Source organism: Micropterus salmoides, unplaced genomic scaffold (genome assembly GCF_014851395.1).
Source record: "Micropterus salmoides isolate LMB-PRFRI ecotype aquatic unplaced genomic scaffold, ASM1485139v1 Ms_hic_scaffold_20, whole genome shotgun sequence".
Classification (NCBI taxonomy): Eukaryota; Metazoa; Chordata; class Actinopteri; order Centrarchiformes; family Centrarchidae; genus Micropterus; species Micropterus salmoides.
The window spans coordinates 4,652,199-4,672,485 of record NW_024041151.1 but is presented as its reverse complement, the minus strand read 5'-3'; the positions used below and the strand labels follow the sequence as shown (position 1 = coordinate 4,672,485).

General features: G+C 40.5%; 1 protein-coding gene across 3 annotated transcripts in view; it reads left to right on the top strand.

Annotated features, from left to right (window-relative positions):
• Positions 1-13,141: 13,141 nt before the first annotated feature.
• The window catches only part of LOC119914218 (DNA repair protein XRCC4-like), a 38,759-nt gene continuing 31,613 nt past the window's right edge, over positions 13,142-20,287 (top strand). For 2 of the 3 annotated variants that reach the window (XM_038733346.1, XM_038733348.1), the window contains exons 1-2: positions 13,142-13,293; positions 19,038-19,189. In XM_038733346.1, coding sequence (XP_038589274.1) covers positions 19,048-19,189 — 142 coding nt within the window. In that variant the 5' untranslated portion in view covers positions 13,142-13,293; positions 19,038-19,047. The remainder of the gene's footprint in view (positions 13,294-19,037; positions 19,190-20,287) is intronic. The other variant, XM_038733347.1, reaches the window with a different exon arrangement.

Sequence of the window (20,287 nt, the reverse complement as noted above, 5' to 3'; positions counted from 1 at the left end):
TAAATATTTGAATGCACAATTTAATCAGCCTTGAAATAGCTCAAGCAGGCGACCTGGTGGGCTTTAAGAAGTTGTACACATCCAAAGGACAAAACCAGACCAGGCTTCTAATTGAGACGTCCGTATATTTGTCAAAACATGTTGGCACACCGAGACTCTGCTTTTAATTGAAGTTTATTTTATAGTATTTGTTTTCCTTCAGAGAGCGAGTTGATAAGATGTATATCAGTCTCATGTCTGTGTTAAGTATAGAGCTGGAGTCAGGACGTTTTCTTCGTGTTCTTGTTGAACAACAGCGTATCCATCCGCCCAGTACTTACTGTATGTGTAGTGTCTCCAGCGGTAGCACCAAGGTTGCCAGATAGGCTCAGTAAGCACAGGTTTTAGTTTTGGTGTAGGGACAGGCATCAACAGCTACAAAACCCGGCAATCTCACAGTAATAAGGTTTTGTCACCCTGACCCTGACAACAAGACTCAGGGAAGACAACATGCTAATTTTTTCAGCTCTGTTAAAAGTGTGTTTTAAAATATGCTACTGAGTCAGCCAGGTCCCTGTTTCTACACTATTTCATCCAGATTCTTCCTTTAATTTATATTCTTCTCTGATAAAAAGATTTGCAGACATTATTTTGTACTTGTCGTTCCTCTGGTGATGACTGAATAACCATAGCATCACTTCGCCAACATGGTCCATTACCACCATCTTGTTTACGTTTCAGCCATATAAAACTTTCATCGCCCCGGAATCAGCCTCCAAATACTAAATCTGACTCATTACTTTGGAGCAGCGGTTTACATGCTGCTAATCAATGAAATTACTTGCAGAGGAAATTCTAGTTCACTTGTTTTATATTATTTACTTTGCTGTATGTTTTACTTATTTGTTATTGTTCTGTGCTCCATGAGCTTATATGAAGTGGAGTTGTTTTTGCGCCAAAGGCTCCCTGGTTGAGTAAAAGTCAAGTATAAAGTAAATACAAAAGGGGGGAGGGACCACCTCCTGGAGGTTACCCTCAGGAGACCCCCTTCCCTTGCCTGGTTTCCACAGAGCCTGATACATTCTCATGGAGGCGAAGTGAAACTGCAGCCAGGCAGCTGCACACTGCCAGCTTACTGAGGCTGATTACACAATTTACCCAAAACGTTCATCCAGAGAGGATTGTGTGTGTGTGTGTGTGTGTGTGTGTGTGTGTGTGCCTCATAACAAAAGCACAGAGGGTTCATTCACTGACGTCTCCTGGATCCAATTTAAGAGAAGCTGAGCGGGGGTCTTTGTTCCAACTATTGTCTTTGGATTGCCCAACATTCACCCTTTATCGTGTTCTACCCCTCTGAGCTTTTACTGTACACACATCTTCAGAGGTCTTCCATCTCCACATCTTTTATCGTCACAGAGTTAATTTCTCCAATGACGCCTAAGAGGATGCAGTAGAGCAGGTTGTCCATTAATCCCAGGCGGTGGTTTACTACCTGACTCCTCCTGTCCACATGTTGAAGTGTCCTTGAGCAAGACATTGAACCCCAAAGTTGCTCCCAATGGACAGGCCAGCTCTGTCTCCATCAGTGTGTGTGTGTGTGTGTGTTTCATGTTTTTATATCCTGGTGGGGACTTTAACATGAGAGCACACTAACGAATGGGACTCTTGTCACCAATGTCAGTAATAATAAATATAACTGGTTAGGGTTAAGACTTGGTTTTAGGGTTCAGGTTACAATTAGATTAAGGTTAGGGTTAGTGTTAGTGTTAGGCATGTACAGGTGCTGGTCATATAATTAGAATATCATCAAAAAGTTGATTTATTTCAGTAATTACATTCACAAAGTGAAACTTGGATATTATATTAATTCATTACACACAGACTGATATATTTCAAATGTTTATTTCATTTAATTGTGATGATTAAAACTGACAACTAATGAAAATCCCAAATTCAGTATCTCCGAAAATTAGAATATTATTTAAGACCAATACAAAAATAGGATTTTTAGAAATGTTGGCCAACTGAAAAGTATGAACATGAAAAGTATGAGCATGTACAGCACTCAATACTTAGTTGGGGCTCCTTTTGCCTGAATTACTGCAGCAATGCGGCGTGGCATGGAGTCCATCAGTCTGTGGCACTGCTCAGGTGTTATAAGAGCCCAGGTTGCTCTGATAGTGGCCTTCAGCTCTTCTGCATTGTTGGGTCTGGCGTATCGCATCTTCCTCTTCACAATACCCCATAGATTTTCTATAGGGTTAAGGTCAGGCGAGTTTGCTGGCCAATTAAGAACAGGGATACCATGGTCCTTAAACCAGGTACTGGTAGCTTTGGCACTGTGTGCAGGTGCCGTTGACCTTGGACCTCAGAAAACACAGTGGACCAACACCAGCAGATGACATGGCACCCCAAACCATCACTGACTGTGGAAACTTTACACTGGACTTCAAGCAACGTGGATTCTGTGCCTCTCCTCTCTTCCTCCAGACTCTGGGACCTTGATTTCCAAAGGAAATGCAAAATGTACTTTCATCAGAGAACATAACTTTGGACCACTCAGCAGCAGTCCAGTCCTTTTTGTCTTTAGCCCAGGCGAGACGCTTCTGACGCTGTGTCTTGTTCAAGAGTGGCTTGACACAAGGAATGCGACAGCTGAAACCATGTCTTGCATACGTCTGTGCGTGGTGGTTCTTGAAGCACTGACTCCAGCTACAGTCCACTCTTTGTGAATCTCCCCTACTTTTTTGAATGGGTTTTGTTTCACAATCCTCTCCAGGGTGCGGTTATCCCTATTGCTTGTACACTTTTTTCTACCATATCTTTTCCTTCCCTTCGCCTCTCTATTAATGTGCTTGGACACAGAGCTCTGTGAACAGCCAGCCTCTTTAGCAATGACCTTTTGTGTCTTGCCCTCCTTGTGCAAGGTGTCAATGGTCATCATTTGGACAGCTGTGAAGTCAGCAGTCTTCCCCATGATTGTGTAGCCTACAGAACTAGACTGAGAGACCATTTAAAGGCCTTTGCAGGTGTTTTGAGTTAATTAGCTGATTAGAGTGTGGCACCAGGTGTCTTCAACATTAAACCTTTTCACAATATTCTAATTTTCTGAGACACTGATTTTGGGGTTTTCATTAGTTGTCAGTTATAATCATCAAAATTAAAAGGAATGAACACTTGAAATACATAAGTCTGTGTGGAATGAATGTATACATTATACAAGTTTATCTTTTTGAATGGAATTACTGAAATAAATCAACTTTTTGATGATATTCTAATTATATGACCAGCACCTGTAGTTGTGATGTTTAAGGTTAGACTAAGGAGCTAGGATAGAGGAAAAAACATGTATGTATGCTTAAATGAGGGGCAAAATTGTAAAGTACCTTCTCCATTAAGGCATAAAAGCACTATATAAATACAGTCCATTGACCATTTCTGATGAAAAAGTCATTGTTGACCTTTTTAGCTACGCTAGTGACATAATGCAATCTGTCTGTTTGTCCACTGCGTTGGTTCAGACTGAAACATCTCAGCAGCTGTATGGTTTGTGATGAAATGTGTTGAGTCTTTGTATGTTTGTCTTTTACAATCACAGCTGATCTCATTCAGTTTGTAGCTCCATTTAGAGCTTTTCAAGACCCCTTGGCGTCGCTTTTTTATGCACTGGGTACCCCTTTAGCGTTGTTTTTGCACATGTAGGGCTCACTGTCGAGTTAGCAATAATAAATATAACATCTGGTTAGACTTTCAAAATAAAACATGTAGTCAATAGCTCATGATTAATGTTGTGAGATGGTTGCAGTTTGGTATTTATAGAGGTTATTTATATTAGGCCTACTTGTAGCGTTCAACAATGCTAAAGAGGTACCCGGTACATAAAAAAACTGACAGGGTCTTGATCCTGCGTCCACAAGTGAAGACTTGGGAATGAGAACGGGTTGGAAAAAAGATCCTTCTGAAGCTTATTGACTTGAATGTTGGTTCGACTTACACCACATAGACACAGGAAGCTCCCACTGTGCAGCTTCATGAAGCTGTTGCTTTAGCTGGTCTTCATGCAGGACCGCTGCTAGTATTTCTGGGGCCACTGACAAAAGCTCATCAAGGTCCCATTATATTCATAATCCCAGGCAGAGACCCCTGAAGATCCCGTTCAGGCTCTTCTGCCCCTCTTCAGTGCCAGTACCTCCTAAACTGGGACCACTCTAATGAACTCTACATTTATGGAGTGTGAGAGATGGGATGATGGTGAGAGGAGAGTGAAGAGGAAGAGAAACAACTAAGAGGGGAGTTTTGCTAATTTAGCAAAACTTCACAGCAACATCACTGCTTAATTGTCTTGACCTGGGACCCCGTCTGAACCTACTGCAGGGCCCTCTAATTGATAGCAGAGTGGAGGTCCTTCAGTCTCACTCAGGTTGACTTTGGAATGGAAAGGGATAAAAAATAAATGGTATATAAAGTATCCAATACTTCATAAACACACACACTGTAGTTTATTGTGACTTACCCCACACACACCATCCTGCTAACTCAAATACTCTGTCTGTTTGTTAAAAAACTACAGCGAGCAGCTGTAATTCAATGAGACTTTTTCAACATTAAACAATATATTTGTGTTCAGCAGGGACCAATGGCCTTGAAAAATATAAAATATCACCGACCTCATCATTTAAGTTGTAAGTGGTTTGAGCTCTCTCAGCCAGCATACTGTACATAATTGTATTAGTTGCTCTATTTGAATTAATTCCTATGAGCAACAGATTTCTTTGCATCTGGACATTAGTGTTATTCCATCTTGGTGTTTGCCTCATCTTTCAGTCTTGGCAATGATTGCTTAGTTGTTATACAATCTATAGTTTACACAGATACATGTGTTTGTGTGACAAAAGTTAAGAAGTTCCTTTAAATTGTTCTGCCTGTCTGTTTACTCACAGACACAAGAGTTTTCAGTTATTACTGTAAAGCCACGAGCTGTGGTTGGACATACGAGCCAAACAGTCTCATAAATGTCTTATTTACTCTGAGGTAGGATTGCAGCCTGGTTGTGGTAAGCGTCCACTCCAAGTTCCAAGCTATTGTTCTTGCTCTCAGCCCAACTCAGTGGGGTTCTTATATTGTGAAAATGCCTTTTTACATTTAAAAATACTTGTATGCATTTGTTCAAATTAGCTGTTTTATCCAAAGCCACTCACAATTGCTATGTATGTCAGAGGTCGCACATCTCTGGAGCAACAAGTGATGGTGAAAGGAGAGTGAAGGGACACAGTGGTGGATTGAACCTGGATCTCTTACACCAAAGGCATGTGTCTTATCCACTGCGCCATCACCACCCACACACAAATGCTGTATCAAATTGGCTAGTTACTGAGGATGACACAGCGCCACAAATATGCCTCAAATCAAATCAGAGCATTTAGCAACTGAAGAGAGGTGGTGGAGACCAAAACCAGAGCTAAAAGAGAGAGAATATTCGACTCACATCAGGTGACACAAACATGACTTCACATAAACGATAATGTTGCAACAATTTGCTAACACAGCTGATGATATGTCATTGTTGTCTTCACAACTAGTTACAGCTGAAAAATAAATCAGTTATAGCAGGTTTAACATATTATCTCTTGGTTGGTGTGTTTTTGCAGATCCATAAATAAATTAAAGCAAACCAAAAAAGATTTGCTAGACTTGCTAATTGGTCAAAAGGTCAATAAAATTGAAATTGATGGTCCACGCTAAGTAAATTCTTTGATCGCGGTGATTCCATTGAATGTATTTATTAATTAATTAATTTTGGCACCGAATTTTGCTTTTTAAATGTGTCTGGCTGCATCTTAAAGCCACAAGGAACATTTACAGAACAATGATACCTATGTACAGTCAACCCGGTCTCACTCCCAAGTCGTCACATATGGACGCTTGGTCAAGAGCCATAATCGTCAATTTGTGACGCACTAGGGATCCCTTTGACGTCATAGTTCGACGTATTGAGGGAAGCCCTGTTGTGTCAGTTTTTGATGGTAAAGGCAAGTATGATATTTAAGAGAAAAGACGAAGTAAGGAGGTGATTGGGGTGGATAGATGGCCAGAACCAGGACCTTGAAGCAGGAGAACAGGGTTTGTGTCCCGTGCGAAACAAAACATTAAATGTTTTTATTTAGGCGAGTGAGGTAAATTGACATTAACGTTAGTTAACTTAAGTCTTAATTGACATACATAGCTATTTTAACCCAAACCATGATCTTTTCCTAACCTTAACCAAGTAGTTTTGTTGCCTAAACCCAACCAAGTACTTTCTGTGCCTAAACCTAACAAAACTGCAACGTTTCACGACTTTAGTTATGCGCGTTTCAACATGGCAATGTATCGAAACGTTACGTTTTATCTTGAAAGTGTAACCGGCTATTGCATATTTATTGTTGCTAAGCGTTGCTAACTTAACTGTGGATCCCTAAACGTCAATAATTGATGCAAAAGGGCTACCCAAGTCTTTAAAAAGCGACGACAAAGGGCCTTGACCATGCGTCAGACATTTGACGAGTAGGGAGTGAGACTGTGTTGGTACAGTATGTCTGAATGACAAAAAGTCCCCAGTTTAACAGAAGTCTTAGGCAATGTTTCATGTCTTGAAAAGGACTATAGTGTGACAGGACTGCAGCAGAGAGACTACAGAGAGCTAAAGAAAGCTGGTCAAGGGCCGTCCTCAGGCGAACACAACTACCAGGAAATGCTTGTTACCTAAAGATTGAGCTGGAAGTCATTACTGCGGGATCTTGCCTGAAGTGCTTGACTCATGTGCGTATTCATGCACACATGTCAGCTTGAGGCGATTAGGTGTAGGTGATCTAAAGACAGGCGGAAGGAAGGATCCCTGAGTAGTACAGGGGAGATGAAAGTGAAGAGTTACAGTTAATGACAGAGGAGAGGAGACCAGAAACTGAGGGCCCCGTGTGGATCTGTTAGGAGTCTATTGGAGCTAATAAGGGCTGTGCTGTCTGGTCGGGCCCTCAGGGGACGCCAGGAGCCGCTGGGAAATATGTTTCTGTTTAGTACCAACAAGTTCTAAAGGCTGTGGGCGGGTCCACTGGACCAAACTTAGTCAGAGTCACACTCATCATGCAGTAAAGTGGATAACTTTTTTAGGATGTGTACTATTTGTTCCATAACACAGGGTAATTCCACCTAATAGCAGAAAGAAGAAGTAGAGTCTTACTTGTCCACCTTCCAAACTCTGAATTCAACTATTCAGATCTGATCTTCTCTGCCTGTTCCCATCGATACCCACCACGCTAAGCAGAGACCAGAATCACATCCCTCCTGTGCCAATATAAAGAAATGACCCAGACCCTGGCGAGGTTTGTTGACCTTTTCTATCGCCAGTCCCTCAGAGGTCTATCAGGATTAACAAGCCTCCAACTGAATAAACTTTTTGTTCTGACCAGCTGCTGTGGCACTGACTCTGTGTTTCATCAGAAACTAATGTACATACAAGACTTCTGATACTGTTCAGGGATCGTCTCCATTTGGTGTGTTCAGACACAAATTGGCCAACATATTTAAACATCTCGCTAGACACTAACTGGTTATCATGCAGCACAGGCTAATGGGCAGGAGGAAACCACAGACATTGTAAAGGACTAACTCTGCAGATCATGAGTAACCAAAATTCATTCAGACGCTACAGTTGGATGTATAGCTGAACAAAAACACTCTCTTTCCAGTCTCTGCATTCTCTGAAAGAACAAGGATGTTGATCTCAGACAGGCACAGAGGATAGAATACGTTGGACAGTAATAACATAAACAACTCAAACTAATAAAAACAAAAAAGAAGCACAGGTGTGTTTACATAGACATCTGGCAGCCAGTCTGGTTAACTGATTGAGACTGGATTAAGACGGCCTGTGGGCAGGATGGAGGAGGCTGCGTTCACTGGGAGCACGGCCGTGTCAAACTCACTGTATCAGTACATCTAATTAAATACAGATACTGCGCTGTTTTCATGCTTTGTGTAAAGGCTGAGTACATAGAACAGAAGAACATCAGTATTCATGAATTAAATTGTGTCAGAACAACAAAAACATGCAAATTTAAGGTACGCAAAAATGTTAAAATTAAAGTAGATTTTGAATTTATTGGCCGCTTGGGGGCAGCAGAACAAGCCACACTGAAACACAACATTAACACAGTATCGCCCTTTAAGTTGATATGTTGCTACAGAGAGACGTGAAGTTCATGTGAAGTCGTGTTTGTGTCACCCGATGAAGGTGAGTCCAGTATTCTCTCTGTTAGCTCTGTGTTTGGTCTCCACCAGCTCCCGAGGGAAATATCTGGCTCTTTAGCTGCTAAATGTTCCACTATGTTCACCAGCTGGTCTCTCTCTCTCAACTGTGTCTGTCTGCCATATAGTGCTGAGCAGGCAGTGTACTGTGAGTTTATGTAACATTATTGTTTGGTACATCCTTATGGACAAAGTGCTTTACAATTTGCCTGTCATTAACCCATTCACACACACTCACATTTAAAAATAATAATAAAAACTACATTAAAACTTAATTTGTACAGCACATTTGTTAAGAAAATTATAAAGTGCTGTACAGAAAAGGGCCAGTCAGTAGTAATTCATGCTGTGCAGCCAAACTTTGTAACTGTACTGTACTTAAAATTTTAGTGAACATCCCAAATATTTCGGTATGTAAATAAAATGACATCTAGAATATTTCTATTTGATGGAATAGTCTTTGGTTTCAATATTTCATTCAGTGTAAACATCATATATCTTCCGTGAAGAGCCACCAACCCTGCAACTGAGGGACGACTTCTCTACCTGCTGACCCACAGCCAGCCCCAAACAATAAGCCCAAAGACATTAAAAGGCTTTGTAGAGCAGAGGGGACCTTTACATGAACTTTGAATACCTTCTACCTTTGTGGGAGTTTGACGGTATATGTCAAACTGGAGGGCGCCAAAATAAAGAATTTCTCAATCTATAAATGATTTAGTTATCGGAGCCTTCATATCAGCAAGAGAACATTACAAACAGTAAGAGTCTCTGTTGGAAATCCTGCAAGACAGAAAAGAGCCTGAAAAGAAATTAAAGAACTGCGCAGTGATGAGAAATACAAATACATAAACAGGAAGGAGTTACTGTTGGAGCCAACTAAAACATGAGCAAAGACAACAACAAAGCAAAAGTTCATGACTGAGTTTTTTAAGTTGGTGCCGGAGGAAACCAGTTATCCCAGTACAGCTTCCACCACTTCAGGGTAGGATATGAAGCCAAGAAGCACAGAGTCCCATCAGGAATGTTGGAGCAAACATTTAGATCCTATTCTTAAGTAAAAGTACTAATACAGCTTGGTGAAAATACTCAACATGTTCTCATCCCAGGGAGTCACGCTTTGAGAAAGCCTGACAAAGAGTCGGTATTTTAAGCACAATGTACCCTTCAGTGTCCATGTTAAACACCGTTTTAAGATGGGGTATATATACAGTTTATAGGAACCAAAAAATACTTGATTAGGTTTAGTAAACATTGTGTTTTGGGTTGAAATCAGTACACTACTTGATGGCGAACTGGTTACAGTGGTGTTAGGCCATTTGAAAGCCCAGGGAGGCTCATACGGATGCTGAAGGGTATCTTGTGTATCAAATATCACGTCTTTTCAGCTTTCTCAAAGCGTCTGTATTTGATGCTGGGATGAGACCAGGCTGAAATAAGGTCAAGGTCAATGCAAAGTTATAACTAAAAGACCTGCATTGAAAATTTACTTCAGTAAAAGTATATTCAAGAAAATGTACTTGAAGGATCACGTTAGAGCACATCATTCCTTACACTTTTGCTGTTGTTGTTACATTGTTGTGTTTTTGGAACGATTAAAGGACTGAGAATTATTGTTTGCTTACAGAACATCTCTTTTAAACTGTATGTACAACACAATCCAAACACTGACAGCCAATCAGTGTTTGGGGTAGGGGTTTCTTTAACAGTCACCTGTTAGGCAACTGGTCCTCTTTATATATATATTTATAGAATTTACTGAAATTCTCTGAGTGAAACTTAATTTCCCACAGTCCTACACATATGTCATCATGCATTCAGAGGCCACCTGGGAGAGGTGCACAGGTGAACTCTGGTCATGCATGCAGTGCTGAACTACTGCACACACACACACACACACACTTATTGTAAATCCCTGTCAAAGAACAGCTGATAGGGGCCTGAGTGTGTGTGTTTCCTTAATAGAAAGTGCTTTAATGGCAGAGCAGCCTCTTAAAGCAATTATTCTTGGAAAGCGTGTATGTTTGCAGAACTCAAATCGTGGACTTGCGGTAATCCCTTCATTTCCCTCTCAACAACATGTGGCACACAGTTTGTTTACTTAGTGTCTTTGACCAGGATACCAAAACAACACAGGGAGAGAGGGACGCTTACTATGTTCTGCTTTAACTTGCCTCCTCTCATCAGATGTAACCGTTGTCTGTTTTTGTTGTCCTGAATATGCAGATAAGTTGCCCCAGCGTCAAAAGGGATAAAGACTGACAAGGAGAATTCAATAAGTGAAGTCTTTTACAATCAAGCTCGAGGCACATCTCAGAACAAGAGAACTCAATCTTTGTTACTAGGTTCACATCATATTTTATGTGCAGAGCCAAACCAAAACCACCCAGAGCAAGAGATACACTATATGCACAAAAGTACTGGGACACGTCTGTCCTTAAACTTTTGAGAGGGGCGGTGGTCAAGGTGTGGTTTTTGTCAAGGGAAATATTAATGCAACAACATACCAATTAAGACAGTTTGTGTTTGGCCTTTTCCTGTATGAACATGACAATACCCTCGTGCACTGAGCCAGATCCATAAAGAAATTATTTCCCTAGTTTGGTGTGGAGGAACTTGACTGGCCCGCTCAGAGCCCTGACCTCAACCCTATCCAGCACCTTTGGGATGAATTAGAACAGATTGCGAGCCAGGTCCTCTCGTCCAACATCGGTGTCTGACCTCACAAATGCTCGTCTGAATGAACGGGAAAAAAATCCCACAGACAATCTCCAACATCTTGTAGTAAGCCTTCCCAGACGAGTTGGATCTGTTACAGCTGCAATGGGGGACCAACTATAGTGCGTCTTCTTCCTCTGCATCATAGAGTTCCATCATAGTCCAAAAAACTGGGTGACATGTTTCTTTATTACCATGAACTGTTTTCTTTAAAATACTTCTACTTAAGTGTTTCCATTTTATGCTGCTTTATACTTTTACTCTATTAGCGTTCACAGAGAAATATTCATTTTTATGTTTTGTGTGTAAAAAATCTTAATCTGCAAATTATTTAAAGCTGTCAAAGAAATGTAGTGGAGTAAAAAGAACAATATCTCCCTCTGAGGTGTGGTGGAGTGAAAAAATAAAATGGACATACTCAAATAAAACACCAGTACCTTTAATTTGTATTTAAGTATTTGTACTTAGTTACACTCCACCACTGGAATTCACACAATGAACATTTGTTATTTACCACTGAAAACTGGCTTGTGTTTAAACGTGTAAGTGATTAAGCAAATAACAGAGAATGGTAAAAATAAATTCATCATCTTTGGCTAATTATTTGGAGGAAATTCAAATGTATTCAGAAGTGGCTTGTTAATAATGAATTCACCTCTTAAATCTTGATGACATATTACTCTCCACGTTCATTTTTAAAGATATTGGATTTTATTGCCTGCCTATGACTTGAAGTTATTATTTTATATTACTGTCTTTTGTCCTTTTATTTTTTTACTATTACTTTTAACCTTTGTCCTTCCTCTTCCTGAGCACCATCGTCACCCAGGACCTCAGCTGAACAGCAGCTCCGTCACCAAGAAAGCTCAGAAGATGAGGAAGTTCAACATGCCACAGACAATATGATGGTTCTATCCCTCCATCATTTACTTAATCCTCACCTCCTCCTTCACCATCTGGTGATGCTGCCACTGCCAAGGACAAGGGCAGACTACAGCTTATCATTCACTCTGCAGAGAAGGTGAAGGCTGTGTTACGGCTGTATGTGTTTCCCTGTGCTGTGTCCATGTTCTCTTCTGTCCTCTAGTTCTGCTCCCGGAGTGCTCCAGCTGATTACTGAACGAAGTCCACATTGCCTTGGAAGGCGGTCTTTAAAAGCTCTTGTGCATGTGTCAGAAGAGATGCTTTTTTGATTTGGGACTGCTGGTCTTGCCGCCTCTCAGCTGGGACATTTTGTGTTATGTTCTTGTGTTTTTGGTGTTCTTAATTTATTGTCTTGTTATGTTAATAAATTCCACTGATTTAAGAGCTGCAACTAGCATCCCTCCAGGCAGAGGTTTAGGACTTGAGGGATAAAGGGCCGTAATAGCCGTGGATGCAGGGAGGGGCCCATAGAGAATACCTATGTACAGGGTCCAGAATTTTGTGCGACTCCTCTGGCTCCAGGACCTGTACACCAACAGGACTCTTAGGTGAGGAGGAAAGGTTGTGGCTGACCCCTCCGATCCCGGACACAAAAAGGATATAATATACAGCATACAATGATTTAAATATCAACATATAATGCTGTAAATAAAAAGTTCAAAAGAAGCTTAAGCAGCCGACTTCAACAATATAAGGTCCCGCTTCTCGACTTGAACTGCCGGGGCCGAGCTGCTGCGCAGTCGTGCATTCATGTCAAAGATGGTGTGTTCTGGTAACGCAGTGATGCAGAGTTAATTGGATTAATAACTATATTATTATTACTGTATTTGAAAATAATCCCTTACACTACTAGTTACTGGGAAAAGTAACATCTCGCCACAAGGACAGTACATCCCTGCACAAACTGTAATTTAGCAAAAACTGTACATATTATTTAATATATAGGATAAATATAAATAAGAACCTTTTATTGTATTTATAATAATAAATAAAATATATAATAATAATAAATATTTATTATTGTCAGTATTGTATTTATTATTCTTGGCCTGCAGCACTTGCTTTATCTTTTCAATTATTTTCTACCAACTATGTTTATTGTTTTGCACCAAAATACCAAAGCAGATTCATTGTATATTGTCGCCATGTTACATGTACAATAAAGAGATGAGAGGTGCACAACTTTTAACAATAACAAGTATCGATACTGATATCGATTGGCCCTCTCACTGCTTCATATCGGATCACTTTCTGCGCGCCTGTTCAGGGGTGACGCTTGATGATGACGTAGCAGCCGACTTCCACGGTGCAGCTCTTCTGAGTTCTTAAAACCAAAGAAAACATTTAATCAACAAAACACACCGTCGGACGAACAGGGTGAAGCTGTAGGTGAGGAGCAAACTAACATGTTGTTGTTGTTGTTGTTGTGAGCTCTTCTTCTTCGCTTGTCTCACCGCGTGTTGAAGCTTCCGCCTCTGTGTTTATAAACAAAGCTAAGCTAAGCTAAGCTAAGCTAACTCCTCAGCCTGTCTGCGTTAGTTATTGGACGAGAGGGATTTTTTTGCTGTTGCTGTTGTCATTTGAGGTTTTAGCTGGACACTCCTGTGCGGAAAGAGAGTCACACCAAACCCCATTAAACATCTGGAAATGTAATGGTGGGGAGATGAGGATTGGATTTAGCCAAATACTGTTTCCAAAATCACCAGAAGAGAGAAATACAGTTTCCATGGTCCCGCCCCCGCGAACTCCAAAAATAAAAGTGTTTAGATGTGAAAGAATTAGTCATTTAATCTGTTGAGCAACAGAAAACTGTTTCTGGTTACAGCTTCTTCAATATACAACACAAAGCACTGCAACTAAAGTTATTTTCAATATGTATTATTCTGCAGATTATTAGCCCGCAGTGATCTTTTCATATTGCATATTTTATTCAACCAACAGCCTTTAGATGTAAAAAAAAATATATATATATAAAATTTACTGTCACATGAGAACGCAAACTCCGAAAAGAAAGTCTCTAAATGTGTTTTGATGTGAAATAATTAGTCAATTAATCTGTCTTGCAACTTCTTTAATGTGCTTACTCTGTTCCATAATATAAAGCAGCAAAGTTATTGTCGATATTGATTATTCTGCAGATTATTAGCCAACAGTGATCTGACCAAAATGCCTATTTTATTCAACCAACAGCCTTTAAATATAATTTTTGTTGAATGTAGTGCCACGTGAGACGAAGAGAAGCAGCAAATCATCACAATTTATGAGCTAGGACTGGGCAATGTTTGGCTTTTTTGTCTTAAAAATTATTACTTAAGCTCTTAGTTGTCAGTTGCCCCCCCCATCACTTTTTGAAATGGCAGATTTTTTCCTCATCACTTTTTGGACGCTTGAGTTAAAAATGTTCTGAAAAATAGCTTTCAACAAGAAATGAAAATGTTTTGAGAAAGGTTTATTTGCAGAGTAAGAAAACATGCAATGCAATTTAAATATAGTAGAAACAAATGTGCATTGCCCCAAAAAGTAAATTAAGCTAAAAAAACAAACTGCTGATTACTGCATTATTTTATTCCATTAGGGTTTTTCTTTTTTTTTGAATTGTCACCTGCCACCTGAATTTTGATTCCCTTCATATAAATAAAGACATTTCCACCATAAATTGGTGCAGAAAATGTCTCCAGAATGCAGGAAATTTAAGTGTTTAATGCTCAAAATCTTCAGTCATACAAATCAGAATATTTCTTCAAAATAATGTTAAAGCACAAAGATAATGCTCGAGCAATTAATCAATTCTCAAAATAGTTACTTTGACTTAATGTAAACTGAATATGTTGAGTTTTGGACCATTGATCTGACAAAACACGACCTTCAGCTCTGAAAAATTTAGATGGACATTTTTCACTTTTTTCTGACATTTTATAGACCGATTGTTTAAACCTTCCAGCCAGTTGAAAAACAAGTGTGTTAAGGTGTTATATTTATATGCAAATTTAATCTAAAGGTCTATATGTTGTTTCCTCTCTGCACGTGATGTTGAATATATTCTTCCCTTCCTGGTCTTAAAGTATTGTCCAATTTAAACAAACAGACTTTACCAAGACTAACAGTTGTAGTGCTGTGTGAATGTACAGTGAGGATTTCTATACCCTGTATATGATATGAGCCATGAGAGATTGTTATGTATTTTGACTCCCAACAATTTGAGTCTTTAATTTGAACAGGTGTTGAGTACCGTGGCTTCTGCCCTGGTGAAGCAGGTGTTAAAAGGATGTTGTTAAAGACGAGGCTGCTGTTGTGCTCTGCTGAAACGTGTCTGGCTGTGTGAGGAAGCGCTCTGCCGTGGTTGGTCGTTAGCATATCTAGCTAACTGCGGTGTGAGTTTCTCTGTTTCACTCTGCTGAGCCTGTACTTACACCTAATAAGAGGTTGTATTAGTGTGTTACAGTGCTGACGGAGCTGTGATGACATGCTCATAGTTAAGAAATAAATATATAATTGACAAATATAGTTCACACAAGTTGCCAATTATAAATATGTAGCATGTGTTGGCTGTCAGAATTACACCTCCCGGCAACAGGAAGTGACGAACGAAGCAGCCCCCCGCGGCACGTTTCACCTACAGAACATGTATGAAATGTTTGTGGCACTTTTATCTTGTCCGCAATTACAAGAAAAGCCTCTTGAAGTGATTCCCTAAACCCAACAGGAAGTCGGATATTTTTGATCATATAGCAGTTTTTGCCGATTTAAGGGCTCCACACTTTAACGATCTCCTAGACATTAAGTCAGATCTATTTAATTTTTTTGCAGTGCAATGAAAAGACATTGGAGATGATGAACGTTGTACAAATGGTGCATTTTCACTGAAGGGTGTGTCCTCATTGTGGCGTCAAAAATCAATGATTCGCCATGAAATAGGAAGTTTTTGTAACTTCACTGTACATGTTCGATAACAGTACAGTGAAGTACCGACCTGAACACATGCAAATATAAAAAAAATAGCAATAAGCTATAAAACCAGATAACACAAAGTGCATATGATTTGTTTTCCCAGTAGCATTGTCTCACCTGACGATGATGGGATGAACCATGAGACAATATAAAAGTGTCAGCCGTCAGAGATGCTGTCCAGGGGCTGTTGAACACTCACCTTACTGCTCGTTGTGCCCTCGGTTACTGTTGCAGATCTCTGTCAAGCTTCTGAAACTAAAATCAGAAAACAAAAGCAGCTTGTCATTTCTGATCAACTACGGTAGCTATCTGGCTAATTGAGCTGAATTGTAGCATTTTTGCAGCTGGCTCGATTGAAAACAAGAACCATAGAAAGGGCGGTCCTGCTGTTATTTTTCTTTCAAGTATTTTCAAAATGGTATAAAGAAAAGACTTTGCTCTACTATTACAATACTAGTATAGTGAGAAACGATGTAATATCAGGCCGTTATTTATCTCTATTTAAGTATTTTCAAACAGTATGTTTAATTTTTACCAGAGAAAAGCTTTGAGGACAAAGGCTAACAAAATAGTTTGAAAAAGTCATAAACTTCCACCAATTCAGTAGACAGCAGGACAGGGCTGCTAATGTTAGCCTAAACTCTTATGCTGCACACCATCCAGCAGTCCTCTTAGCAGCTCTGAAACGGCTAACAAACAGGCAGGCCTTGTGTTTATTCTCTTGTTGGGGGGTTCGACGTTTCTCCTGGCCAAGCCTTATGCGGTCTCTGATGGTTTACAGATCCATTTTCCCTTCGGACCATCAACGTGTCTTTCATTCTCTCTGTAAAACAATAGCTCGCCCCCTGCAAAACACTGCTGCGCAGATAAATTCACAGCATGTCAAAGTAGCTGCTGCACGAGTGTTTTTTTCTTCTGTAAGTGGCTGTTTAGCAGGATGGTCGCAGATACGGCGAGGGCGGGAGGTAAAGTGCTGGCTGCGACGTAGGCCAGGAATATTATGCAAGCACAGCTGTGGGAGTTATGACCGATCTCCACCAGGTCTGTCATCTCACACTGCCAGTCAGAAGGTTTCACACAGACCTGTGTTTTAGTGTTTCACTGTTTTGGTCACATCTGCTCATTACAAATAGAAATAAGAAGTTCAGAATGACTTTCCAGCTGAATACTTCGTCATGTTTTCATGCCTAATTAAAGGTTTTTAGATGCTAGATGATCAGCACTTTATGTAGTTTATGTGCGTAACCCTTAATGCAGTCGGCTTTCTGCTACACAAGCTCTGAACTCTTGTGTGATTTCTTATATTTGTCCGACTGAAATTTTCGACCTAGAGTGCTTAAATTTTCCTTTATTTTTTTACTTTTAGAAGTTCCTTGTCACTCTCATGGTGACTGTTTCTGTCCTCTCACTGAGTCTTCTCACAAACTCTGAGTAGATTCATAACTAAAACTGTGTGTAGTGTACATGAAAAGACAGTTTTATAAAGCTGTAAATGTCAATCATTGTTGAACTGGACGCATGTACACAAGACTCATTTCCACTCCCACAGTTAGAAAGAAATTAATGTAGAAAAACCTAAATAATCTGGTTGCATATCGATACTTCAGTCCGCTCCACCTCTAAAGAAGAAGAACGTCAAAGAAGAAGCGCTCATCAGGCTGCACTGGCGAGATTCTTCAAAAGCAGAGCGACTCAGTTTGCCAAGCATGTTATGTTTAGGGCTGCAGTTAATGATTATTTTCATTATACAGTCCCCTCCTAAAGTATTGGAACGGGAAGGCAAATCCCGTTTTTGTCAAAAGAGTATGAGACAAGAGTTCAGAATTTCAGCTTTTATTCTGGTATTCACATCTAGATGTGTGAAACAACTCAGGACAAACCACCCTTTGTATGAACCCACCCATTTTTCAGGTGAGCAAAACTATTGGAACATGTGACTGACAGATGTTTCGTGTTGCCCAGCTGTTGCCTTTTAGGTTGATTGTCCAAACATTAAATAGCTCTGCTGTGAAGAAAACCCCCAAAACATCAGTAAGTGAACCAACGACCTCCACAGTGCAGGGTGGAGGTATCACAATCCACTGTTGGAAGAAGACTCAGAGAGCAGAAACATAGAGGCCACACCACAAGATGCAAACCACTCATCAGCAGGAAGAATCATCGGAAGAACAGATTGAAATTTGCAAAGAAGAACAGAGATGAGCCGCAAAAGTTCTGGAGCAGAATCTGATGGACTGATGAGACCAAGATTAATCTCTAGCAAAGTGATGGAAAGGCCAAAGTGATGGAGAAAGAAAGGAACTGCTTATGATGTCAGGGCCTGGGCTGCATGGCTGCTTCTGGATCAGGCTCATTAATATTTATTGATGATGGAACTGATGATGGTCGCAGCAGAATGAATTCAGAAGTGGACAGAAACATTTTGTCTGCCAATTTACGGAAAAATGCATTGAAACTAACGGGGAGGAAGTTTATCATGCAGCAGGACAATGAGCCAAAGCAAACTGCCAACAAAACAAAGGACTTCATCAGGGGGGAAGAAGTGGAAGGTTTCAGACTGGCCAAGTCAATCACATGACCTTAACCCAGTAGAGCTGCATTTCACCTCCTGAAGAGGAGACTGAAGGGAGAAACACCCCGAAACAAACAAGAAGTGAAAGAAGCTGCGGTAAAAGCCTGGAATAGCATCACAAATGAAGAAGGCAACAGTTTGGTGATGCTGAGGCTGTTATTGCAAGCAAGGGTTACATCACCAAATATTAAATGTTATTAACTTTAAGATTATTTGTTCCTTTACTTATGCTCACCTAAGAATGCTGTGGTCTAATACAAATGTAATATGTCCTAAGTTGTTGAAATTCTGAACTCTTGTCTCATACTCATGTATTGATCTTAAACCCAAATGTCTTCAGTGAACAACGAAAACAAAGGGATTTGCCTTCCCGTTCCAAGACTTCAGGATGGGACTGTAGCTAATTATTTTCTGGATGGATAATTTTTTTAATTGAGTTGTTTCTCAAGAGTCAAAGTTCACGTCTTCAGATGTGTCGTTTTGTCCGACCATCAGTCCGAATAACATTCATTGACTAATTATTGCAGCTCTAATGATGTTGATCAGGGGGGGGCCCAGTATGTATAAGAGTCACTGGACTAAAATAACAGAATGTTGTGTTTCTGGTGTTTAGGTCTGCAGAGATGCACAACGCAGTGCGTGAAATCAGCATCTCATCGGAGCCTGACTCCTCCTACTTCCTGCAGGTGGACTGGAGGGGGCGGGGCTTAGATTCAGGCTTCCAGTTGCTGCTGACTGATGGACAGGATGCCTGGAGAGGAGACGGTAATAATGTCACCCAGCATGACCTCGCAACGGGTGGTCTCACATTTAACATGTATGACTTGACACATTTATGCTCACCTGTTACCTGGACAACATTACCTGTTTGACCACACACACCTTTCTCAATTCACCTGGTGTCGTTCACCTTTTCACCTGCACAGCTTCACTCAGTGGAAGATTTCTCCAACAACAGCCTGAATAAAAAGGAAAAAGTTCCCCTTCCTTTATTCTCATCACTATGGATGGGTATTCTTAGGAGTGATACTGATGCTGCTTTTTGGTCTTGATACACTTTAGTACTTTATTTTACTTAGATTTATTTATATATATACACACACACACACACACACACACACACACACACACACACACACACACAGTGGGGAGAACAAGTATTTGATACACTGCTGATTTTGCAGGTTTTCCTCCTTACAAAGCATGTAGAGGTCTGTCATTTTTATCATAGGTAAACTTCAACTTTGAGAGACGGAATCTAAAACAAAAATCCAGAAAATCACATTGTATGATTTTTAAATAATTCATTTGCATTTTATTGCATGACATAAGTGTTTGATACACCCGAAAAGCAGAACTTAATATTTGGTACAGAAAGCTTTGTTTGCAATTACAGAGATCAGACGTTTCCTGTAGTTCTTGACCAGGTTTGCACACACTGCAGCAGGGATTTTGGCCCACTCCTCCATACAGACCTTCTCCAGATCCTTCAGGTTTCGGGGCTGTCGCTGGGCAATACGGACTTTCAGCTCCCTCCAAAGATTTTCTATTGGGTTCAGGTCTGGAGACTGGCTAGGCCACTCCAGGACCTTGAGATGCTTCTTACGGAGCCACTCCTTAGTTGCCCTGGCTGTGTGTTTCGGGTCATTGTCATGCTGGAAGACCGAGCTACGACCCATCTTCAATGCTCTTACTGAGGGAAGGAGGTTGTTGGATCTCGCGATACATGGCCCCATCCATCCTCCCCTCAATACGGTGCAGTCGTCCTGATAAACTGTATAAAAAGGCCTGCACACGCCGAGTCCATGCGTGATTTTAACAGCGGCTGACCTTCGGCTGCGGTCTCAGGCGTGCTCATCACTG